Source organism: Stigmatopora nigra, chromosome 12 (assembly GCF_051989575.1).
Source record: "Stigmatopora nigra isolate UIUO_SnigA chromosome 12, RoL_Snig_1.1, whole genome shotgun sequence".
NCBI lineage: Eukaryota > Metazoa > Chordata > Actinopteri > Syngnathiformes > Syngnathidae > Stigmatopora > Stigmatopora nigra.
This window is the reverse complement of record NC_135519.1, coordinates 8,326,134-8,348,318: the sequence shown is the minus strand read 5'-3', so window position 1 is coordinate 8,348,318 and position 22,185 is coordinate 8,326,134. Positions and strand designations below refer to the sequence as shown.

Below are 22,185 nucleotides of genomic sequence, written 5' to 3'. Positions count from 1 at the left end.
CACCAGATTATGCCCTTTGCAAAACAACTTTTCCAGCTATGTAATTTACATATCTAAAATATTTACGTTTCAAAACGTTGACAAATGCATTTTTACCTAAATTTCAGCCAACAAGCTTGCAGAAAAAATGTCTTCAGAGACTTTAGAGTGATTGAAATGTTCAAGGAGTTTTAAAAGGGACCTTAAAAGGGGTGTCTAAACTTCTCTCAAGTCCCCCTATACAACCCAAATTAATTAACTTTGTCAACAAAAACACTCAATATAACAAGGAGTAACGTACTCACAATATCAGGTGAAGCTGGGGCAATCAAACTTTACTTAACACTAAACAATGTGCTTTCTAAAGAAAGAAAGGACTCCATTCCCTCAGTATTTACAATCACAGGCAGTCAAGGGAGTCAAAGTCAAGAATCAACAGTGAACTGACAAATAAAAGGGTTTAAATAAGGACAGGAGGTGAATTCGGATTGGAGAAGGGACAATGGGGAAGTAGTCACACCTGTGTTGGCCTGGGCAGGGTTTTGTCACAGGGGTAGAGCCAAAGCTCCATGTACCTGCAGATGAAAATATACAACACACCCTACTACATAGTGTGTGTCCAGGCTGACAGCCGTAACAGTAATACATCTTTATATTCAACAGGGATCTATAATTCTTTGGCTCTACAGTACGTATATTGATTTATTAGAAGCAGAGTAATGATATTAGGCACATTCTCATTCATTATATACATTTCTTTTCAACAGTATGCTTTGTACAAGCACTCTATCTAGTGGTCATTTGCGTGAAAGGCAACTGTTCTCCCTGAAAGACCTTAAGTGAAATTCATCACAGGCAACATCAGTACCGCACATCCTCTAAAAGGTTGCCCGAGCCTAAAGAGAAACTGCACCCTAGACTGGTCGCCAGACAGCTATAAGGCATACAGACACAGACGACCATTCACACTCAATACCACCAGCAGTGGAAATAGATCCTGCGCCTGCCCACACCAAACTGAAGCAAGTGAACCTCTACAGTACACTATCAGGTGGATCTTTAGTGAAATATTCTTGCCATTGGCTCGTGATTTCCATACTTGGGGGTCGACGGTGCATCATGTGAGGTTTGTAATCGTGGCCTTGGCTACTTGTAATTTAACAGAGACACTTTTTAGAGGGCTCTCGTGTGCCCAAACATAGATTGCGCTCTGGGCGCTCTCTCAGATTGCCCATAGCAAAAAACGACTATGACAATTATCAACCCACTTGAGACAGTGTTGAAGAAAATATCCATATCCCTTGACCTATCTAAAAACTGATTTGATATGGCCAGTCTATTGAGAGAAACTCAATGTGGAAGGTTGGCACAGTAAAACAGCTCAGGTGAGACAATCCTGAGGGTTGACCAGAGGCAAAACGGAAAGTGTGGCGAAACGAATTGAAACCAACATTACCTTCTTAACAAAATACATAATAGATGTTTGCTATCATAAACTGTCCACAGCCATGACCTCTGCGCATGTCATGCAATTTGATCCCAACAGCAATCAAAGGCAGTTTCCCAGCAACCATTGCTCAGTGCACAATTTTGCCAGAGACGATCTATGACATAAGATGGCTAACAAACTGACACAATTGCATCAGACTTAGATGGCTCCCAGCCATTCTCTGCAGGATCGTGTCCCATCAGACGGCGGAACTCTCAAGTATGCCGGCCTGCCGGTGGAGACAGACCCCAACCAGGGCGCCTTGACTCAACTTCTGAAACTTACTTCCTAGAATGGCAGGCCCCCAGGGGTCCACAATCGAGATGACACCCCGCCTTTGGATCCATGAAGCTGGCAGTTGAGTGCTGGAGCAAAACACCGTTTATTGACTTCCAGCATGTGGTCCCTACACTTTGGGTGGCCCCCAGTGATAAAGAAAGGTTGAAAACAGCCTCGAGGCTGTCTGATACAGAGGTGAGAGAGAATGAGGCTTGGAGCTTGAGGAAAGTCCCTCATGCAATAAGATAAGCAAGTCTTGCTGGTAAACATTTGTACGTGTGAATCTGTTTATGGTAAAATAAAATAAACAGTTTTTTTTTATTTATCTTAATCCAATGCCTGCAGTGTGACACAAATAGCCCAACAGCTTGTTCACAAGCAGCGTTTTCTTTGCCTCATACTTTATGTGTTTGGACATCATTTGATAAAATATGTTTCCTCTGAGCTTTCATCAGCTGAGCGTCATTTCACATTTACTTCAGCAACACAGATCAGGCCAGATTCCACTGTACAGGTGTATCACGTCTCATGAAGTGTCTTTGTGATGTCTAGACATTGATTTGTGTCAGTGTACATCCATATGCAGTGGCACTAAAGGATCTGAAAAGATGGACTATATTGAAAATAGATTATTGATAAAAGAATGTCCATGATGTCCATGAATTCATATTATTTTATTTTTCCTTTTTTCTCTCTTCTACCTTTCAACAATAATTCAACATTTGCTTAGAGAATCACTTAAACTACAAATACTGTTGAAATAAAGATTTCTTTTTATAATCATTTTCCATTCAACGTTGCAGTAGTAGTAGTTGTCTTTCAACATGGCTTAATGTTCTACAAACCGATTATACTGAGCAGTAATTATTAAGAGTGGTCACTAGAGGGCAATCTAATGCATACAATGAAATAAAATACACTACTACTACTACCCTATAGATTTGATATCAAAAGTAGTAGTTTCATTTTTATGGCATATTGTGCTGTTTAAATTTCTCATCAATTATCAAATTAATTGAGTCCTAAAATAGGTCCAGGATACACCGTGACACTTCTGAGGGTACATGCCAATGTCATCCACAAATTCCAACACATTTATCAAAATAGTACGTATATCATTATGCGTATTACATGCTGTGAATAAACAGTTTGGAGTAGACAATCCAGTCTGTAGCTAAGAATACACAAATTGTGTGTCAATTACTGCATTGAAAAGAAATTACACAAACTGGTGAAAACTAATTCAGATTGAATGTAAGTCAAGTTATTTGGTTTAAATGAATTGGATGTTTATCGCCTTGCAATGATTTGAATCTAAACAACAACAAAAAATCATCTATTTTTGAGAGACCTAGGGCTGTAATCACGCTATATTTTTTTACTATTAATTTCAGTTGTAAAAATAATTGAAATGATGAGTAATTACACAATAAAAAAGTATACAATGTTTGTAAACCATAATAATTTCTAAGATTGAAATTACTATGAATGACCAGAAATTGTCAGTTACTAACCTCTAAACTAAAGTGTCAACTTTTAAATAGATCTCCACTATAGAGACCACTTTGCCTGAAAGGGTTAAAGCAATGCTGCGCAATTGTTGAGTATTCTTTGAAATGCTTAAAAATTTCTATCTGGGAGTGGAAAATAAGAAGTCTAGTTTGGCCTTACTCAATTGCCATTGTATAAATGAACCCATTAAAGAAGCCACTCACATCCCATGCATGTGTCCGGGAGTGCCTGCTGCCTGTTAGGGGGTGCAAACCTGTTTCCTACTGGGGGGCCCCAGGCGAGCAAACTTTACCGTCTTTTGGAGCAAGCAGCTCCAGATGGCTGAATCCAGAGCAACTCGTGGTAATCGTGGTTTTCACAACCCAGATCCATTTTCCTGGTGCCAAAAAGCCCCCAAGATCTGTTTCCTCTACTGATTACACCACGACCTCACCCATAGTTTTCCCCCAAAAGAGCAAAACGACAACTGCTTGGGATGATTAACGGTCGTCTGCAACGGTCAGACTACCTCTGCATCTTATTTTGCCAGAGTTCACATAGAACAAGAAATTCTGTTAAGACTGCTGTTGTTTTTTTGTTTTCAACAGGACACTGGAAAGCGAATGACACCCCATTTTTGCTCATGCAGCACATTTGTCTTGAATGGTGGCCACCATCATCAAACCATTTTTACATGCGCCCACATTTTCTGTTTCATGCACACAATACGCAGACAAAGTCAACAAATAAACCTTCAGAGGTGTTAATTTCTATTCTGTTTTTGTAGTATTTATAAAAAGACAATAACAATATCTGATGGTGGATTATAAAGTGCTTTGTTATGATCATTTCACTGATTTACATGAGTGGTTTTCAGCTACTCTAAGAGATGAGCACTTTGTGGGTTCTACCAAAAAAAAAGAAGAAAACATGACAGTGTGTGTGGGCAAATAAAATAAATTGTGTGCTGGAGTTGATAGGAAGGTACCAATGTCTAAGAAATGAAGTTTTTAGAAACTAATGTACAATAATGAGTAAAGTTTTGTTTACCAACTCAAATAAATGGAGCTGCGGCATTGAAAACGAAACTCCAATGGAATTATTTATTGCTCAAAGAGAAATGCGATCTGAAATATTTTTGTATGAAGTGTCATTTTGTCTTTGGGAGTATTTTGGTGTGGGTGATTGCCAATGCTAAGTAGGAAACAATGAAAAACTAATTTAAAACATTCATCCAAGCCAGCCAAAGAACTAAATCACTTTAAAACCAAAGAGTACCAAAGTTTGAAAAGTTACTCTGTGTCGCCCAATCAAACCACACTAACACTTTCATCGTAATGAGACCTCTATTTGCTGAAAGGAGAAAAAAAGAGCCAGCTCCTCAAGCCTCGTTCCACCTCGTGGTCTCCATCTCATCACTGGTTGCTTTTCAAAACAGCTTCACAAACATCATGATTGATTCAAGCGCTATCCTGCAGGATCTCGCAATGCCTGCCTGGGCCGGAGATTAATTTCATTTCCTCATCTTAATTTTTACTCATCGCCTCTCCATAAAAAGGCTAAATGTCAAGCATGCCTGACTCCTTCTAGTGACACGTCTATTCCAGCAGATAATTACCATAAGGAAATTGATGCTTTAGTGTGCAGGGGGGAATTTAATTTACCCCGACAACGTCACAGCATAATGCTTTCCTAAAGAAAGAGAAATTTTCACTTTGCGCTTGACTTTTTAGAGAAATAGGACTATTTAATATGATTATCAGCCTTGAACGTATTTGACTTATTAAGGTGCTCTAAGCAATTAAGTACTACATGCCGCCCTTGCTTCCAAATGTGAAGCATTGAATACTGCTTAAGGATCCATGAAATAAGAAGCTGGAGTGTATTGTTTGGTCGTCAGACGATGACATCAGCGTGAGATGTTACTTTTCACTTTCTTTCCAGACTCAGCCCATGTTATAAATTATGGCAACACGACTGGCGGATCAAACTGGAGGATCCCAGGTTTCTGTTTACTTTGAGTTGTTTGGTTGTGTAAGCAGAGCCTGGCTTCAAACTCAAGGTTCTGGGTTAGATGTGGCCCGCAAACATTAATTATCTGTATTGACACTTTGTTGTTTGCTCAAATCGACAAAAGGTCAAGGACTAGAAAGAGCTGAGAATATTTACAGTTAGTTTTTTTTCCTCACACAGTAGACACAAGTGATCATCCACTTGTAGTATTTGTGTTGCCAACATGTATTTTGTGACAGTCAATAAAAAATGGATAGCCAGTCATTTAAATAGCGATAAAAAAATAGATTCATGTTTTAAGAGTTAAGCTAATAGTAACTTGTAAATCCATGTCCACTGTAGTAACCACAGGCTCAGAAAGGGTTCAAAAGTAACGATCTGAATAATTGTCGTTGGATCATTGATTAATTGTCGATAACAATTCATCACGGTAAGCCTAGTTGCCAGAAATAACGGTCCTCTGAAAAAAATAACCTAACTTCGATGAACCACCCCGACAGTGATGACTTTGATACCGCCGGCTTGGGGGAAGTAGTGTGAAGTGTTGTGTCATTCCAACTCCATCTTTTAGTGAGTCATAATCAGATACCCTCAGATCGAGCTGAGTCATGTTTGCGTCCCTGCATTCCCTCTACAAGGCAAAAGGGGCCACCGAGCTCATACGTACTTGTTTTTTTCATTTTTTTTTCTGGAATTGGGGTCTCAAACGTGAAGAAAAAGGAAAAAAAAGCCTCTGACCCAACACAAAGTATTGAGGAAGTCACAAAGTGTTGCTGCAATCCACATTTTAGCCAAGAAGACATAGCAGGCCACAGCGCTCCTGTTTAAAGTTCCTCCTTTTGCAAGCAACTGCCTGAAAGTTGTGCTTCTCAGGAGATAAGAGCCAGTGACTCAGCAATCCAGTACACCGCCGCTCCTGAGATAAGACTGAGGGGCCTAAAGATGGTGGGATACTGGGAACGTAAAGTCAATTTGTAATCTAAACAAAACCGAAGTGCCTTTCAATGATATTTGATCATTACGAATATACTGTTAATTGGACCGTATGGGATAAGAAATGTCAAAAAAGCTCCTGATAAACATTGTTATGAGAGTAGTATAGAATTTATAATATATAATTTTGAATAAGGTGTGATTCAATTTGGCCATCATTATTTATTAAAAATATCCACATAAATATTAATCATTAAATCATATAGATTGCAATCATTTCCTACAGAATATTAGACCTTGGCCATTAGCTATGGAATAGCTGTGGAATAGTTTTGAGAGAATTTAGAGACTATATTATTGGATTTCTATATTATGGATGGCAAAAAAATGTGAGGCATTGATTACATTATAATTACAGCACAGTTATATATATATATATATATATTAAAATTAAATAAATTTGTCATCTAGCGCAATGACATCCACTGGGTTAGATATTGTGGAAAAATCATTTTAGAAACATTTAATTTTTATCTCGTTTTTTAGGCGCAATTTAAGGACAACAAAATCAACTTCCAGCTAATTAATTATTCTCAGCATTGACAATGATTCCTATACACGAAAAATGACTGCAAAAGAGCACTTTCACACTGGATGGGTGCGCAGAAACTCCAGTGACCTCGCAATTAGTTTAACAGCCATTAAAAAAATCTAATCAATTTTCCATAATAGTACATGTCTCATTAGATGATATGTCTTGTCTCATCTGATGACATTGCCATGATTATATACATGGTCAAGTAAGTGTAGAATAACATACATGATAAGTGATAAGCGGAAATATTATCAAACATGGAGCAATGGTTTGTAATGTGAAATGGAATAAGTTAATTAAATTTTGGGGGAAGGAGGTCAAAGTTTCAAGGTCACAAAGGTCAGGACCCCATTTTACATGAACTTGATAAGATTAGCCTATTAAACTCAACATAAATTGCAGCATAAGTGAAAATATTTGAGAGATGAGTTATCAGGTGTACAGTAGTCGTGCTAATTTCATGGGCTGCCTCAACGTGCCAACATCGGTGACAGAAGGGGAGCTGTCCAATATGCAAGCGTAACCCCCCCCCCCCCCCCCCCCCCCCGGAAACCCCCAACGCCCCTCTTCCTTCTCTATCATCACCCTCGGTGAGAATGAAATAAATAAACAATGAATGGTCCACTCTTCTCGCGCGCGCCTCATCCCATCTCATGCATGGCTGCCAGTAATGGTCTACTGGGTGTCAGCTTTTATTGGCACGGCACAAAGCAAGTGCCACGACGCCCCGCCACACACCGGGCCTGTGCATAAAAGCAAGAAAAATGCCTCAGTTGAGGACACTGTAGTCATGTTGGGCTGGAACGAGGAAGTGCAGTGGAGAGGGGAGGGACTGAGGGCGCAGCTCCATGGGGCCGTCGCGCTGCGACCTTCTGCACATGGAGCTGGAGACAGTTGGAAGAACTTCATACTGCAAACTCAAGGAATAGCAGGTAAAGTGGCTTCCACTAACTTTTAGCTCAACTACTGCGTGAACAGCTCTCGGATGGGGGGGATAGCTACAAAAAAGCGGACTGAGATCTTCAGGGGTCTTTTTTTATGAGGGATGCACCTGCTGGAAAAAGAATGCAGGTGCCTCATCTCATTCTATTCCTTAGGAAATTTTTCCTTCGATATGACACTAAATATTCCAGATAACAGTCTTTTCTTTATTTTTATCTATGATACAAAATTGACAGATATTGGTGGGAAACCAAAAATTTATAGGAAAAAGTATTATTTTTAATTTTGAAAAATGAATTATTCAAGATTACTTTTCTTTTTCAAATAGCATAATACGGCATTATTGAAGTGTTTTTCTTTTTCTTTCGTGACACCTGTTGCAAAGGATGTGTCCTATTGCTATGAGCGTTAAATTGAAGGGTTTATATTAAGGTAACCAGACAGCCGAGTTTGAAATTTCTGTATATCATCACGGTTTACCCGGTTATCTTATCATGTCTCTTAAAAATGATCCGTGGGGAAAAAAACATGATCGTTTCCTCACCTCTAAAATTAATTCAACTTTGTCGAGAAGGTTCTTTCTTAAATAGATGAAAGAGAACGGCAACATTTGCTGCTTCTTAACTAATTTTGTCCTACTAAAAATTAAATGCTTACATTTTTTTGATGTACAAAAAAATAGATCTTAAAATACATAGTAATTTTCTGTATTTTAACGTTGATACCCGAGCACCTTGGGAGATATAATTCACAAAAAAATTAATTCTGGGAATATACAGACGGTTTTATAATTGTTGAATATTAATACACTTTCTTTAAATAACTAAAAAAGAATTTTTTCGCAACATTATACAAAAAAAGCAACACTTCCCAAAAAATGATTTCACTTTTCTGTCTATTTAAACCTTGGAAACACACCTGCACAAATGACTTTTTTTCTTTTTGGGGAGTAAAATGTTAGAAGCAGAAGTGCCGAAATGTGTGCATGGTGCGCTGTCAGAAGAAAGAGAAGTAGGAGGGCAGCAGGCAATACAAGAAAGGCAGTTATTAAAATGATTGTACCGTCTGAATAGCAGACTAGCGAAGTGTGTCACATGCAAATGAAGCAAACTTCTCATGACTGCACCTTTGCTCCCCCCACCACCCCCTCAATAGGCCCCCCAGAACACATCTGCTAACTCTGTCCACCCGCTTCTATCGTCCGTACCACGAATTACTGATGCGATGCTTCTCATCTTAAAGAATATAACTCCGCCTTCTAATTATTGATCGCATATAACTTGGCTTCAAGGCTTTTCTGACATCTACAAGATTGTTTTACATTTAAATTTAAAGTTGTATGAAATTTAAATGTGTTGCCCAAAATGGTTAAAGCATTACATTTTAACTTGTGATATAATTATGTTGTGAATTGTTTATGCGCAGGTCTGTCCTTTTCCGATCATTTTTTAATTTTATTTAACAAAAAAGACTTTTTATAGTTTGATACTTGTTTTTTATAAAGTTCAAGGTGATTTAAAATAATTTTGCATTGTGTGTGACTGTTGTTTCTATTCATTATTTCTTCTTGTTAAAAAGTGTTGATTTTTACCATCGTCAAACTTTTGGTTTGATAAAGCAGCATAAACTAAAGAGATGCAAAATTAAAATTTTGACAAAAATGACTATAAAATAATGACTGTGAAAGCCTTACTTGTTTTCAACACTGGTATTCGACATTTAAGGTGCACATAGGTGTTTCTCATTTCATGAAATTATTCACAAACTACCAATATAATGCTTTGCAATTATATAATACTCTCAACTTGGTGAAGTAATACATAGAATAGATGACTTGAATAACTATCTATATTTCAAATAAGTGCGTAAATGGGGCATCAATGGTTCAAACTGTTGTGTACACATTCATGCGCATAGTTACAATTTCTCCATTATCAAGAAATGCTACTTTTCAGCTTCTTTCATGTGTCCCCAAGTCACTGGTGAGGCCGTCAGTATCTGTTAACGGTTTAACTTTTTCTCATCTCCACCCAGTTTTCTGGTGTCTGCATGTTGCACCCCTCAACGAAAAAGACCCCACACCCCTCCTTTTTCACTGACACCAATGTATATACGCATATGCAAGCCACAAGCCTCTTCCTGCCTCTCCTCACATCAACTCAGACCAAAACTTTTCCAGTACAACACATACAAACCGACTTCCTGACTATCGAGCACACACCATACCTTCCAGAGTAGGTTGTGGCCGAAAGTATGTAGGATCGCTTTTTTTTTTCTCATTTCCGTCAACCAACGCGTTTGCGATTCCTTAACACGCGACAAATCATCTGCACGAATGACCTTTCACCCCCACCCCCTCCCCTTTTCTTTTCCGAGCACTTCGTCTGACTTGACTCCGCAAAATACTGTTGAGTTGCGACACATAAGCCTTCTTGCTTCCCACTATTTGTTCCAAATGTGTGGAGCCATCTGTTAGCGAAACAGGAAGGCCACGCTTCCCCTTCTCCCTTGGGCTTGTTTCGCTATTTTCAGGAGCTTCACTTCTCCCCGCGAGGCCACTTGGACGCTGCGGCGGCCCCAGCCAGCCACTCTTGAAGTGGCGGAGCTGTCGGGCCCATCTGCTTCATGCTTGAGGGCCATTTATTATTAATGGGGCCACGAGCACTGGTGACTCCTCAGATAGTCAGCCCTGGCCAAAGAAGGGGGCCTCTGGTCACATCGCAGTTACGATACCCTTAAGTCGGCCAAACCGTAGAGCCATTTTAACTCAATTGGCTGCCATTGATGGTGCTAGACACTCAATCCATTTTTGGAGGGAAGGCAGGCGGCCGGTTACATTGAATTGGAACACTAGCACCGTCAATGAAAGTGAAGAAACTAGGGCTGCCACAATTCAACAACTAATAAGAGAATGGAGAACTATTTGATATTCAATTTCTTTCAAGATGTTGGTGACCTAACAATAGTCAGGTTCCTCTTTTTAAATTAATTATAATACTAAATAATTGTTCAATTTTATTTTATGCAAACTTGTCATATTTTCCTCAAAATTCAAAGGTAAAAATGATTTAATTTTCGATTATGTAAAGAGGCACGACAAAAGTTTACTTATTTTGGGATTAATAACAAAAGTGATTTAATTTTGTGGGCCACTTAAAATGACATTCTTGATTTCAAAATTGTCCAAATAAATTTTTAAGTCTTTTACTACCATAATTTGTCCTTTTATTCACATTTTTTTTAATTTCATGTATCTAAAATTTCCAATGATATAAAAAATGGGGGAATCAAATACTTCTATTTATATTTAAATAAAAAAAAATTAAATTCTCAGCTTTTTCAGTAATGTTCAATCTTGCGTTGAGGACTCTACTGATTTGGTATTGCAGGAAATGTTCTTTTTGAGAGTACTGTGCACTTTTTGATTTTGTTTTGCGAGCCACACAAAATGATTATAAGGCCCCATTGGGGGCCTGAGCCACCAATTTGACACCAGAGTCTCACACCAAACAAAGAGAACTTCTCCATCCCAACTCTTTCTCTCGACTTCTTTCCCTCAATTGCCATCCATTCTGCCGCCTCGACGTCAATCTCACCGGCACCCTCGCTCCCCTTCTGGGCTGCGGCGAGGCCTCAGACTCAGCCATGCGTACACAGTAAATTAGAGAGAACATGAGCGTTGATCAGCTGAGCACGGCAAGCACCCGCATCCTCAGTGACCTGAGGCCAGTTAATTTTCTGCTTAATTTTGCCGCGGTCACTTTGCATTTTTTAGATGATTACGTGGCAGGAAATTAACAATAAATAACAAATGTGGTCTGAAAGCCTGTTCCCGGCTAGCCGGCGTTATCTGGGCTGAAGCCGGGCGGGCCGCTCTCCCATCTCAGACTCTGTCAGACTTGTAATGAAATTGTCTGTAATTCTTTGCAAAGTAATGCGGGCGACAGCCGTGTGACAAAAGTGATCTCGCCGAGGTGACATAGTGAGAATCCACCCTTTAACCCGCTCCCGCTTTGTGTAATGTTTCCTCTGCTTGCTCTTGATTAAATGTGCATACTTTTACATCTCAATCTGTCCCCCATTAGAGTACTTGCACCGCATGGAGACAGAGGAGGCCCAGGAAATGACCCCCATGCCAGGTAAGCGACTGCTCCGTGATGGAAACACAATAGCCGCCAACCGATTACATACCGCCTCGAGGTAATTTCAGTCTTTGGGGTCCTTACGAAGTGAATGATGGGAGCTTTCTGATGTGTATCAACCCAGGCCGAGACAGCCCGTCCGGCAATGACGCGGCAGAGGAGGCGGAGGAACCTATGGCTCTCCCAGAGGACCTGTCAGCGGGCTCTACCCATCCGCAGCACAACCGAGGGGACAAAGGTATACCTCAATCCCCGCCTCTACTCTTTTTATTTTTAATTACGCTTGTTTGACCTTCCTGCGGTTACTTTTAAATCTTAAAAACATGAGAGTGAATGGTTGCCACGTCTGCTTAATTGTTTAAAGGTTTAGGCCAAGCTATCAGAAATGATAAAATAAATCATTAATACATTTCTAAATGGAATTTATATTTAGTAAGTCCATTAACCTCTTATGGCCTAGCATCCACATGTTTGGACATGACATTTTTTGGTTGTCAAACACTACAATGTTGAATTTTTGACTACAAGGGCTTGGCGTCCACTCAGAAACTACATTATGTAAAAAGAGAATTCCTTGTTTTTACACTCATCAGGTCCTAATTAGCCTAAATGTAAATGAGAAAATAAAAATGCATACCTTGCAAGAGTTTGGGTCATTGGAGGTTAAAAGTAGCCGCCTAATGGTGTAGTGGTTCACGCGGTCAGGTTTGGGCTCGATTCTCGCTGGCGGGAGTATGATTGTGAGTTGACTGTCTCTCTGACTGACCAGTCTAGGGTGCAGTCTGCCTTTCGCCCAAAGTCAGCTGCCAGCAACCTTTATAAGGAAGCACAGAAGATGAATGAATGAAAATTATCTATAATTTTGATAATAGCATCCTTTGTTTTCATCTTTGTCAACTCATTTCACTCATGCTCCTTTGGGTATTGATTTAGATGTTGTACAGCAGGGGTTCCCAGTACATAGATCACGATCTACTGGTAGATCGCCAAGGAACTACTGGTAGATTGCCAGGGAACTACTGGTAGATTGCCAAGGTAGCATTGGTAGATCGCACGACAATAACATAGAAAAGATAGATTGTGGACGGTTAACTCCTTGAAAAGTAGATTTTGGAATAGTACCTGCAGCAAGTCATGTGTGATACCTTTCCACAAATGTGGTATGTTAGAAGTGCAATCGGTGGATTGCATTAATTTCTGAGGCAGGCAATGTTGTGGCAGCTATTTGGAGAGTATTTCATTACGTTACCAGTTAAGCAATACCGTACATTTTGACTTTTAGATTTCTTGCTTTCTTTCTTACTCTTTTAAAATGAATGTTCAAACAACCATAAAAAACAATGGCAGTTAATGCATGAAAATGCAAACTTTGATCAAATCAAATTTATCGTATTATTAACAGTTAATATTTTTATTCTCTAATTTGAAAGTTCAGCTACCTCAACGATGGCCCTCAACACTTATTTTAATTACTCCCAATGCAGCATTTAAGTCAAACTAATGTCAACTTGCAAAGTGTAACATACATTTTATTCCCCAATGCGATCTTTAACAAATTAGGTGAGACATACTTATATCTTCTTATCCTCTGGATCAATGACAGTATCTAAAATAACACAGAGTGTATGCATTTAGGTCATTGGCAAAAACAAAAATAAAAAAGGAGCCTTTTGATCCATGGCATGTCATTAATATGCCAAATCTTAAGGAATAGCTAATGTGGACTTGATTTGAGTCGGTCGACATCAAGAGAGGGATTACTGCGTCATAGTAAAGCTAAGGATACCAGGGAATTCCCATCTGTGCTGTACATCAAATCCTTTTAAATGACTGCAACAAAAATATGGAAAACATTTTTCACATTTTGTTTCTGGGGCTTCTACAAGGTTTATATCAACATGAGTTGATGCACTCATTAAAAAAATATTTTACCAAGACGTATTAGGGCCACGCTGAGAAAGAAAATAAAAAATAGCCCTACAAGAATATATAGAGTTAAATAGGTTTACATCATAATATTGTGAGATTAAAGCCAGAATACCATTTTATTTAAGAAAAAAAAGTTGTGATATTCCGCAAATTTTATTTAACGAGATTAAAGTCAGAATACTTTGCGCAGCTCCAAGCCGAGATAAAATTATTTATACTTAGATTTACATACTTTAGGAAATATTTTTGGAGGGTATCAACTGTGTTTTTCCACTCATCCAGATAACGGCAAAACGTAGCGGTAAGCAGTGAGAAATGAAAAGCGAGAGGAAACTGAAATAGGATGTGTAAGAGTTTCCTCAGAAACAGGTTGCCGTCAGACAGTTTCAACACTCTGGGAGATAAAACACCCGGGAACAAGGCCACCATGTTTGAGAGAATCATCGGCAAACATGCACACATAGCACAACGATTCTATCTCAACTGAAAAAATTAGACATTACGTATGACCATGATGCAGTTATATATGCCAATTACTTCCCCAAATAGTCACTATAAACCATCGTGAGATCCTTTTATGTATATGTAGTTAAAGAGAAAACACAAGAGGAGGAAGTCTAAGTTTCTCCATCTTTGTGTCAATGTCATAGAAACAAAACCAATAATTGGCATGGATAATTTAAACCCATGACTATATTAAACCAATTTACAAAAGTCCAAAGTAAAAAATAATGTTTTTTTTTTTTTACATCCATGGAACTATTGTATAATCTGTAGCAAACTATATTAGAAAAAACTGAAAATCTCTAATACACTTCATATTGTGGATCTTATTAGAATTTGAGTTTAAAAAAAGAAAAATAAGCAAAGAAACTGTTTTTTTTTTACATGCTTGGATGGAAAAAATTAAAGACACTGTAAAAGTGTATATTTTTGTTGGGACGTGTTGTTCCAGTTCCTTGCACATAGGTTGGTGCCTTGTAACAGGAACCCCAAGCAGGCTGAGCGTGTTACAACACACTCGACAAGAACTTACACACTTGCTATCTAACTTCCCATATCTGCTATCTATCAACACCCAAATGTGCCAATTACTTCTGTGGCAGGAATTACTTCTCCTTTGTTTGCAATTCAAGGATAAAGTTTATCCACTTCGACCCATGGCTGATTTACTGCTAGGTGCTTTGTTTGTTGTCCAACCAAAACAGCATAATTGCCTATGACAAATATGGTATAAAGTCAAAATCATTCTTCCTAGTCCCGGTTCAACTGCAACTTCCCCATGTCCATGAGCAGCCCGACATTCACGGTTCCCTTCTGTCTTCTCCAATGACCTCAGTCATGCAGGAGGCTTGCACGACAACTTAAACACACTTTGAACCATTTGAAAAGACCTTTGACACTTGCATATTACGCCTTTTAGATGAGAAATTAATTTAAATTGGGTCTGCATATGCAAATAAATGACTTTAAATAAGATTAATTTCACAACCAAATGACTATATTACTGTAAATAATGATTAATTATCATAATGGAAAGAGATGGATTAGAAACCCGCCAATTATTTTATTTTTTTCCATTACATTTGCAGGACAATTTAAAAGATCAGATGCAATGTGTGAAATAAAATTAGGAGGGATACGAGTATTGTGGAATTATGTAATGTAAATGCTTTTGGCTTTGCATTACTTTTTCACAAAAAGCTTGTTTTAAAAAAAAGTTTGACTAACAATGGTGGTTTTACTTTAAATGTGAATGTCAAGCAAGCAGGAGTGAGGGGGAAAAAAAGTCAACCTGTTTCAGTTACATGTTGTTTTACAATTCCTTTCCTGCGCTTCCCTTTCTGTCACTTCTCCATAATTCTTGGTATTTCAGTTAGACAGGCCCTCTTTTTGAAGCTTCCCCTTTTCCATGGATTCCAAAATGTTTCACGAGTTCCACTTCTTCCTCTTTGTTGTCAAAGCAGTGTTTAAAAACGCAGGGAAATCAGGCTGTTGTTAGCAGGGCGTGCAAACCGCAGCTTGAGAACTTGTCAGTCAATTTTCTTAAACAAGTGATGGGAAAGAAGAAGGGAACTTCTCTTTTTGTGGAAACACCACCAGTCAGATTAAAAAACACGGCTGTGGTGGTGGTTTGTTATCCGTCGTGCGCCTAACATGAACCAAGTTGACGATTTAGGCTGAAGAAAGGAAGAAATTTGACTAGAAGTTGCGTGCGTGTTCATCTCACTCTCGGCACGGTAGTCCTTCCTGCGTTTCTGTTTCCTGTTTATGTCAGTGTCAACGAAGAAAGATGGTGTACGATGATCTCATGGTTGATATCCCCAAACACACAGCGTTCTTTACATGCGTTTTAACACATTGCTTGAGTGTAGGTAGGGTGACTCTCGCTAGTGAAATTATCTTATCACTCGAAGCTGTCCATCCATTTGAAGTAAGAAAGGCAAATGGATTGAACATTTATTGCAGCCAATTCCCCCCACTGCGTTAATAACATTAAAATAGAGTGGGTGACCAATATTTGGAAACCAGATCATATTGCACAGCTTCAGCACCTTATTATTTTTTTTGCACTCCCCGATAACGTCATTTTAGTCCCCTAGTATACTATCTATATCGTCGCAAAATAGAAAATGCCATTCCCTGCCAAAGTTAGCTTTCTTATATCATCATCTGACATGAACTAATTCCACATCACACAATAAGACTGGCAAAATCTTGGTCCTCTTCTAAACCGTGGCCCTTCCCCTCCCCTGCCCTCTTTTCCAGCCTGTAACATTAAAGTTGAGGCTCGCAGTGATGAGGAGAATGGGCTTTCCTGTGACATGAATGGCGCGGAGGAGGAGGAGTGCGCGGAAGACTTGCGCGTGATCGATGCCTCGGGGGTCAAGGTGAACGGCTCCGAGCCGAGCCCCGAAGCCAAGGTCTTCTCCTCGGCCGGCGGCATCCGGCTATCCAACGGGAAGCTCAAGTGCGATATCTGTGGGATAGTTTGTATTGGCCCCAATGTCTTGATGGTGCACAAGCGAAGCCATACTGGTAAGCAACATGCAATTCATCATGCCATCCACATGCAGCCAATTTAAAAAGTACAGTAAGAGGATGGCGAGAGGTAGCAAAGTGTTTTACTTTGAATTACAAAATGAAGACATCAAATTGGGTTTTCGTCCTTTTGGTTTGGCATGAAAGTCACGCTTCGTATCACTTGGCTTCTTTCTCTTGGTGCATTCTTTGCAAACATTAATGAAAGTGATAATCTTGTAGTTTGGTTGTGTGTATGAGATTGAAGACAAAAAAATACAAAAGAAAAAAAAGGACTGAATAAGGCAATGAGGCAAGTACATAGCAACTTCTTGGGGAATCAAGGTGCAAAGATAATCGCCTTCCTGCCTCAAAACCCCCTAATAATAATACAATAAAAAAATGACCCAGTTAAGAGAGAGGGTGTCTCTATACAGCAATTAAATCTGATCTAGCTATTAAAAGTTTTTCTAAAATTATCAATGGATATTCAATCATAATGAACCTGAATCAGTCGTGGGGAACATTTTTGAAAAAGGCATTTAACTGTCATGCTTTAGAAACTAATGACACTCAAAATGGAATAAAAGAACAGTGGACTAATGTAAATGAAAGTTAAAAAAAAAAAAAGATATAATGAGGTGCCACCTATTTGAATAGAAAATATTCTGTGGCGAGTCTTTGCTCCAGAAATGCTTTTTTAATGAATTCCCCCTTTTATATACTTTTTGCTGCTTCACTGGTGACTCGTATTTCATTGAGGTGGGGCCTTTGAGAAAAGCCATATTAAAAGCTTCTCACAGAATGCCACAACACTCGAAGAGGCTGGATATTGGCTTATTCCAGGAGCGCTGATCAGGAAGACTGGCTCTCAACACAAACTGTTTCCTTCACTTTATTTAAATGAGGCTGAATTTGCATTGTGATGCGCGGCTCTTATTTTAGAGACGAAGAAGAGGAAAAAATGAGATTTTCAGATCAAATTGACCCAGGCAATGGTGCATTACGAAACTGCTAGGCTGAATCGGAGAGGCTCTTGTTCGATCAGAGCGCCTGGAGTTGGGGGGGGGGGGGGAGCACGGAGAGATGGAGCGTCACTGTGGATCAGCCCCCAACACACCATACCCCAAAGCCGCTCCATCCTCTCCCTCCTTTTCCATCCTCAGATACTTTAAACATACTTGGCCCCATGTTGCGGCATGTTTTTTTTTTTCCCAACGAAAGAAACATTGTTCAAGGTCATTGTTTCTGCTGCCTTGTTACAGTATTTTCTGTATTGTGTTCCTGCTCTCAGGAGAACGTCCCTTCCAGTGTAGCCAGTGTGGCGCTTCGTTCACCCAGAAGGGAAACCTGCTGCGTCACATCAAGCTGCACTCTGGAGAAAAACCTTTCAAGTGTCATCTTTGCAGCTATGCCTGTCGCAGGAGGGACGCTCTGACCGGCCATTTGCGCACCCACTCGGGTCAGTAATGTAGGATTAAGACACTCATTAAAGGATATATATTCAAGATATGATGTAGAATCTCTCTGGTGATTATGAATATAATATAATTGCCTTAAACTTAGTTCTTAGTTTGTCTTTCTGTATAAATCATTTGCCCAGTACATTTGAACTTTTGGAAATGTTACTCCACCAGTTGAAGTGAAAAATAGATGTTTGTTATTTTCTTGTTATAGTTGGCAAACCCCACAAGTGTGCATACTGTGGTCGGAGTTATAAGCAGCGTAGTTCTCTGGAGGAGCACAAGGAGCGATGTCACAACTATCTCCAGTGCATGGGGCTGCAGAACAGTATCTATACAGGTTTGTGCCTCATCTTTACATCCTTTTTCATAGAGATGCCCTTGTTAGATTGCTTTTGTTGTGAGTTTTTCTGGAGCGTTAAACACAGGCTCCCCAAGGGGAGGTGCTTTAAAAATAACAAGATAGTATACAATCATGGCGGTTGGACAAGTGGAAGCTTTATTCACACTGAAATTTCGTGTCCCTAATAAACCCCAATAAAACAGCTGTATCTCCCTATGGAGTCGAGAGGCGAGGAAAAGATAGGACCACTTGCCCAAACTAGGTTTACCCCAAAGGACTTTCTTTGTTCCTACACGCTAACCAACACAACATAGTAAAACTGTAGTAGACTCTACTATTTAGGTACAATCATTTCACCCTAAATTTGGCACTCGATCCATACATCATTCATCATAGATGATCCATTCCCTCTAAGAAAATAGTGCTCTAGTCAGCAAGGAAAGAAGGAGAGAAAAAAGCAGCCCCCCTACATTAGTACCTATATGACTCTTACACCACCTATTTTGACGCTGAAACCTCCTTCTCTGTCTTGCTTTCCAGTAGTAACGGAAGAAAGCAGCCAGAATGAACAGAGGGAAGACTTAAACCAGACGGCATCTGACAGAGCCTCGGCGCTAGACAGACTAACTAATAATGTAGCTAAGCGTAAAAGCACTATGCCACAGAAGTTTATAGGTAAGGGCTGAAATCTGCTTCCTTTGTGCCTTTACAAGTATAAACAAATCACTACATTTTTTAAAATGTCATTTTCCAATGTAATTACACTGTCAAGCCTTATTATAAAAAAAAAGTGCTACCAGAGGGCAGAGAGAAAATAACGAAACAAGTTCAGCTGAAGATTTGTGATCACAGCATGCAGGTCATCATTTTACGGATCTGTGAAAACCAACATGCCTGTATTTCCTCAGGTCAAAACCGTCTCTCCGATCTTCCGTACGAGGCCACGGCAGGCGAGCTGATTCAGCCTCACGTCATCGATCAGGCCATCAATAGTGCCATTAGCTACTTGGGGGCAGAATCGCTCCGCCCCCTGGTCCAGCCCTCCCCGGCCCCATCTTCCAACATGAGCATGGGCTCTATCTACCCTCTACACAAGCCGCTCCCCGAGGCCCAGCCCGCCACGGGCCACAACATGTCGGCTAAAGACAACGCGGCCGAGAATCTGCTTCTGCTCTCCAAATCCAAGTCCACGTCCAGTGAGAAGGACGCCTCTCCGAGCCACAGTGGCCAAGACTCCACAGACACGGAGAGCAACAGCGGGGACCGAGCCGGCGGGGCGGCCCCCGGCCTCATCTACCTGACCAATCACATCACCTCAGGGGTGCGAAATGGCACGATGCCCCTGGTGAAGGAGGAGCAGCAGCGACAGTACGAAGCCATCCGAACAAGCATGGAGATGGCTTCGGAGGGCTTCAAGGTGATAACGGCAGACGGCGATCAGGTGAGGGCGTACAGATGCGAACATTGTCGCGTCATTTTCCTGGATCACGTCATGTACACCATACATATGGGCTGCCACGGCTTCAGAGACCCCTTTGAATGCAATCTCTGTGGCCATCGCAGTCAAGACCGATACGAGTTCTCTTCTCACATAACACGAGGGGAGCATCGCTACTGACTCCCGCAGACATACGGTATTGCATCAACAAGTATAAGTGCAAAGTGTGAAAACACACCCATATATGTGTAAAAGTGTCATTTTATATCGTGTGCATGTATGTTGAATAGGGAAGTGTTCCAAAGACATCGGAATCTCATTTCAAATATGAAGGTTGTGTAGACAAAAAATGTCAAAAGAAATAGTGTTCAGTCACAACAAAATGTTGAGCCTAAACAGCAGAAACAGTACAATAAAGAAACAGTACAATAATGTTGTTATCTTGTATTATATGTGTTGATTGGAACATTTTTCCCTCAAGCAGCAACCTTATATACATTTTTTTTAGATAAAAAGAAATGAATTTAAAAAGTGCATTTTACAGGTGTGTTCACTGCTGATGTTTTAAGTGCAAGTTAATTGTCTGTATAAAATGCAATCAATTAAATGTGTCAATGTAAGATAACTTCATCAAGGTCATTTTCCAACCTATATTCTCATGACAACTCTCATATTATTTATGACATTTACTTGCCAATTTGTTTTGTATTTATTACAGTAATGTGTTTGTCAATAGACCAGCTGCCATCTTTCCTGTTTAACTGTATTAAATGTGTTTATAGTGAAAACATGACTGCTGTTGAATGGAAAATATGAAGACAATTTCTTTCCTTCTCTGTCATATAAGAATTGTTTGGCTCACAAGTATTCCGCCTTGTGAAGCTGAAGTGACAAAATATCAATAAAGGATATTTTATATACATGAATTATTTTGTTCTTCATTGAATTAATTGAAAGAGAAAATTAAACGTGGGTCATATTCAGTTATACTGTCAAGTACTATAGGCAAACAAAGTAATGGCACTTTTTTTGTATACCTTTAACTGCAGTTTCCCCAAACTATACATAGTAAACCCAGTTATTTTACAAAACATTTTTTAAGACAAAATGTTCCTTGTTTGCTAAATGCACATCTCATGATGAAGCGATACTATCAGATTTAGAGATTATTTGTTGGGAATTTGATAGCATCATGTGATTTAGCAGAAGTGGCAATGTGATGTGGCTCCATCAAGGCCTCACGCTTGACTGGGACCCAGCTGGTAAGGAAGGGGTCACGGGTATTTGCATGAGAAGGCCAATCCCAGTAAACGCTGCTTCCCAATTCCACATCTCACTTCCCTTACAATGTTCTCATAATAACACGATGACATTAGATTGAGGCCCTGCCTTAATTTTGTCTTAACAAAATGTTTACGCCCAATTTGTATGTTGGCTGTTACTTTAGATGACTGGGAAATATACTTTATACAGTGTAAACTAGGGTTTAAAACTATAGTTTTGAGCTAATAGAAAATATATATTTATTTATTTCCTTTGGTTTTGAACTAATATAAAATATATATTTATTTATTGCCTATGGTTTTGAACTAATAGAAAATATAGATTTATTTATTGCCTATGGTTTTGAACTAATAGAAAATATAGATTTATTTATTGCATCTGCAAGTGTATGGAAAAAAAGCTCATATTTGACTAGTGCCTTGTTACAGTAGAAATTAAGAAAACAAGCCTTACACCATATGTCACAGTTTGGAGACTATACTCAGTGGATCCCAAGCAGCACCAGAGGAATTCTGTGCATCTGTCCCAGTCCAGCTGTGAGGAGTCCGTGTGAAGCCAACCAGGGGGGTTGTGTGACCACTTGAGCTGCTGGCGAAACCAACAAAGTTTAAATACACTGGCCAGCCACATGACCATACAATATTTATGAGGGACTTGACAAAAAGATGAAAAATAAATGACAGTCTTTTTTCATGGCCTTCCAGATTTGCAAAGATCATTTCATTAAAATTACATGACAATTTCATTTCATGTGTGTGCACTCTATAATTGTCCCCTTCCAGAGGGGCGTGCGTGTGACCGGCCAGGTTCTTGGCTTATAATGCCTCATCAGACTTTGGTCAGA

General features: G+C 39.5%; 1 protein-coding gene across 1 annotated transcript; it reads left to right on the top strand.

Annotated features, from left to right (window-relative positions):
- The first annotated feature begins 7,418 nt into the window (after positions 1-7,418).
- On the top strand, positions 7,419-20,983 carry ikzf1 (IKAROS family zinc finger 1 (Ikaros)). Its single transcript, XM_077729816.1, is given in 9 exon segments — positions 7,419-7,498; positions 7,500-7,711; positions 11,807-11,860; positions 11,988-12,101; positions 16,562-16,831; positions 18,108-18,275; positions 18,491-18,616; positions 19,160-19,294; positions 19,528-20,983. Coding segments are annotated over 9 exon segments (1,851 nt in total). The 5' UTR covers positions 7,419-7,436; the 3' UTR covers positions 20,238-20,983.
- Positions 20,984-22,185: the final 1,202 nt, after the last annotated feature.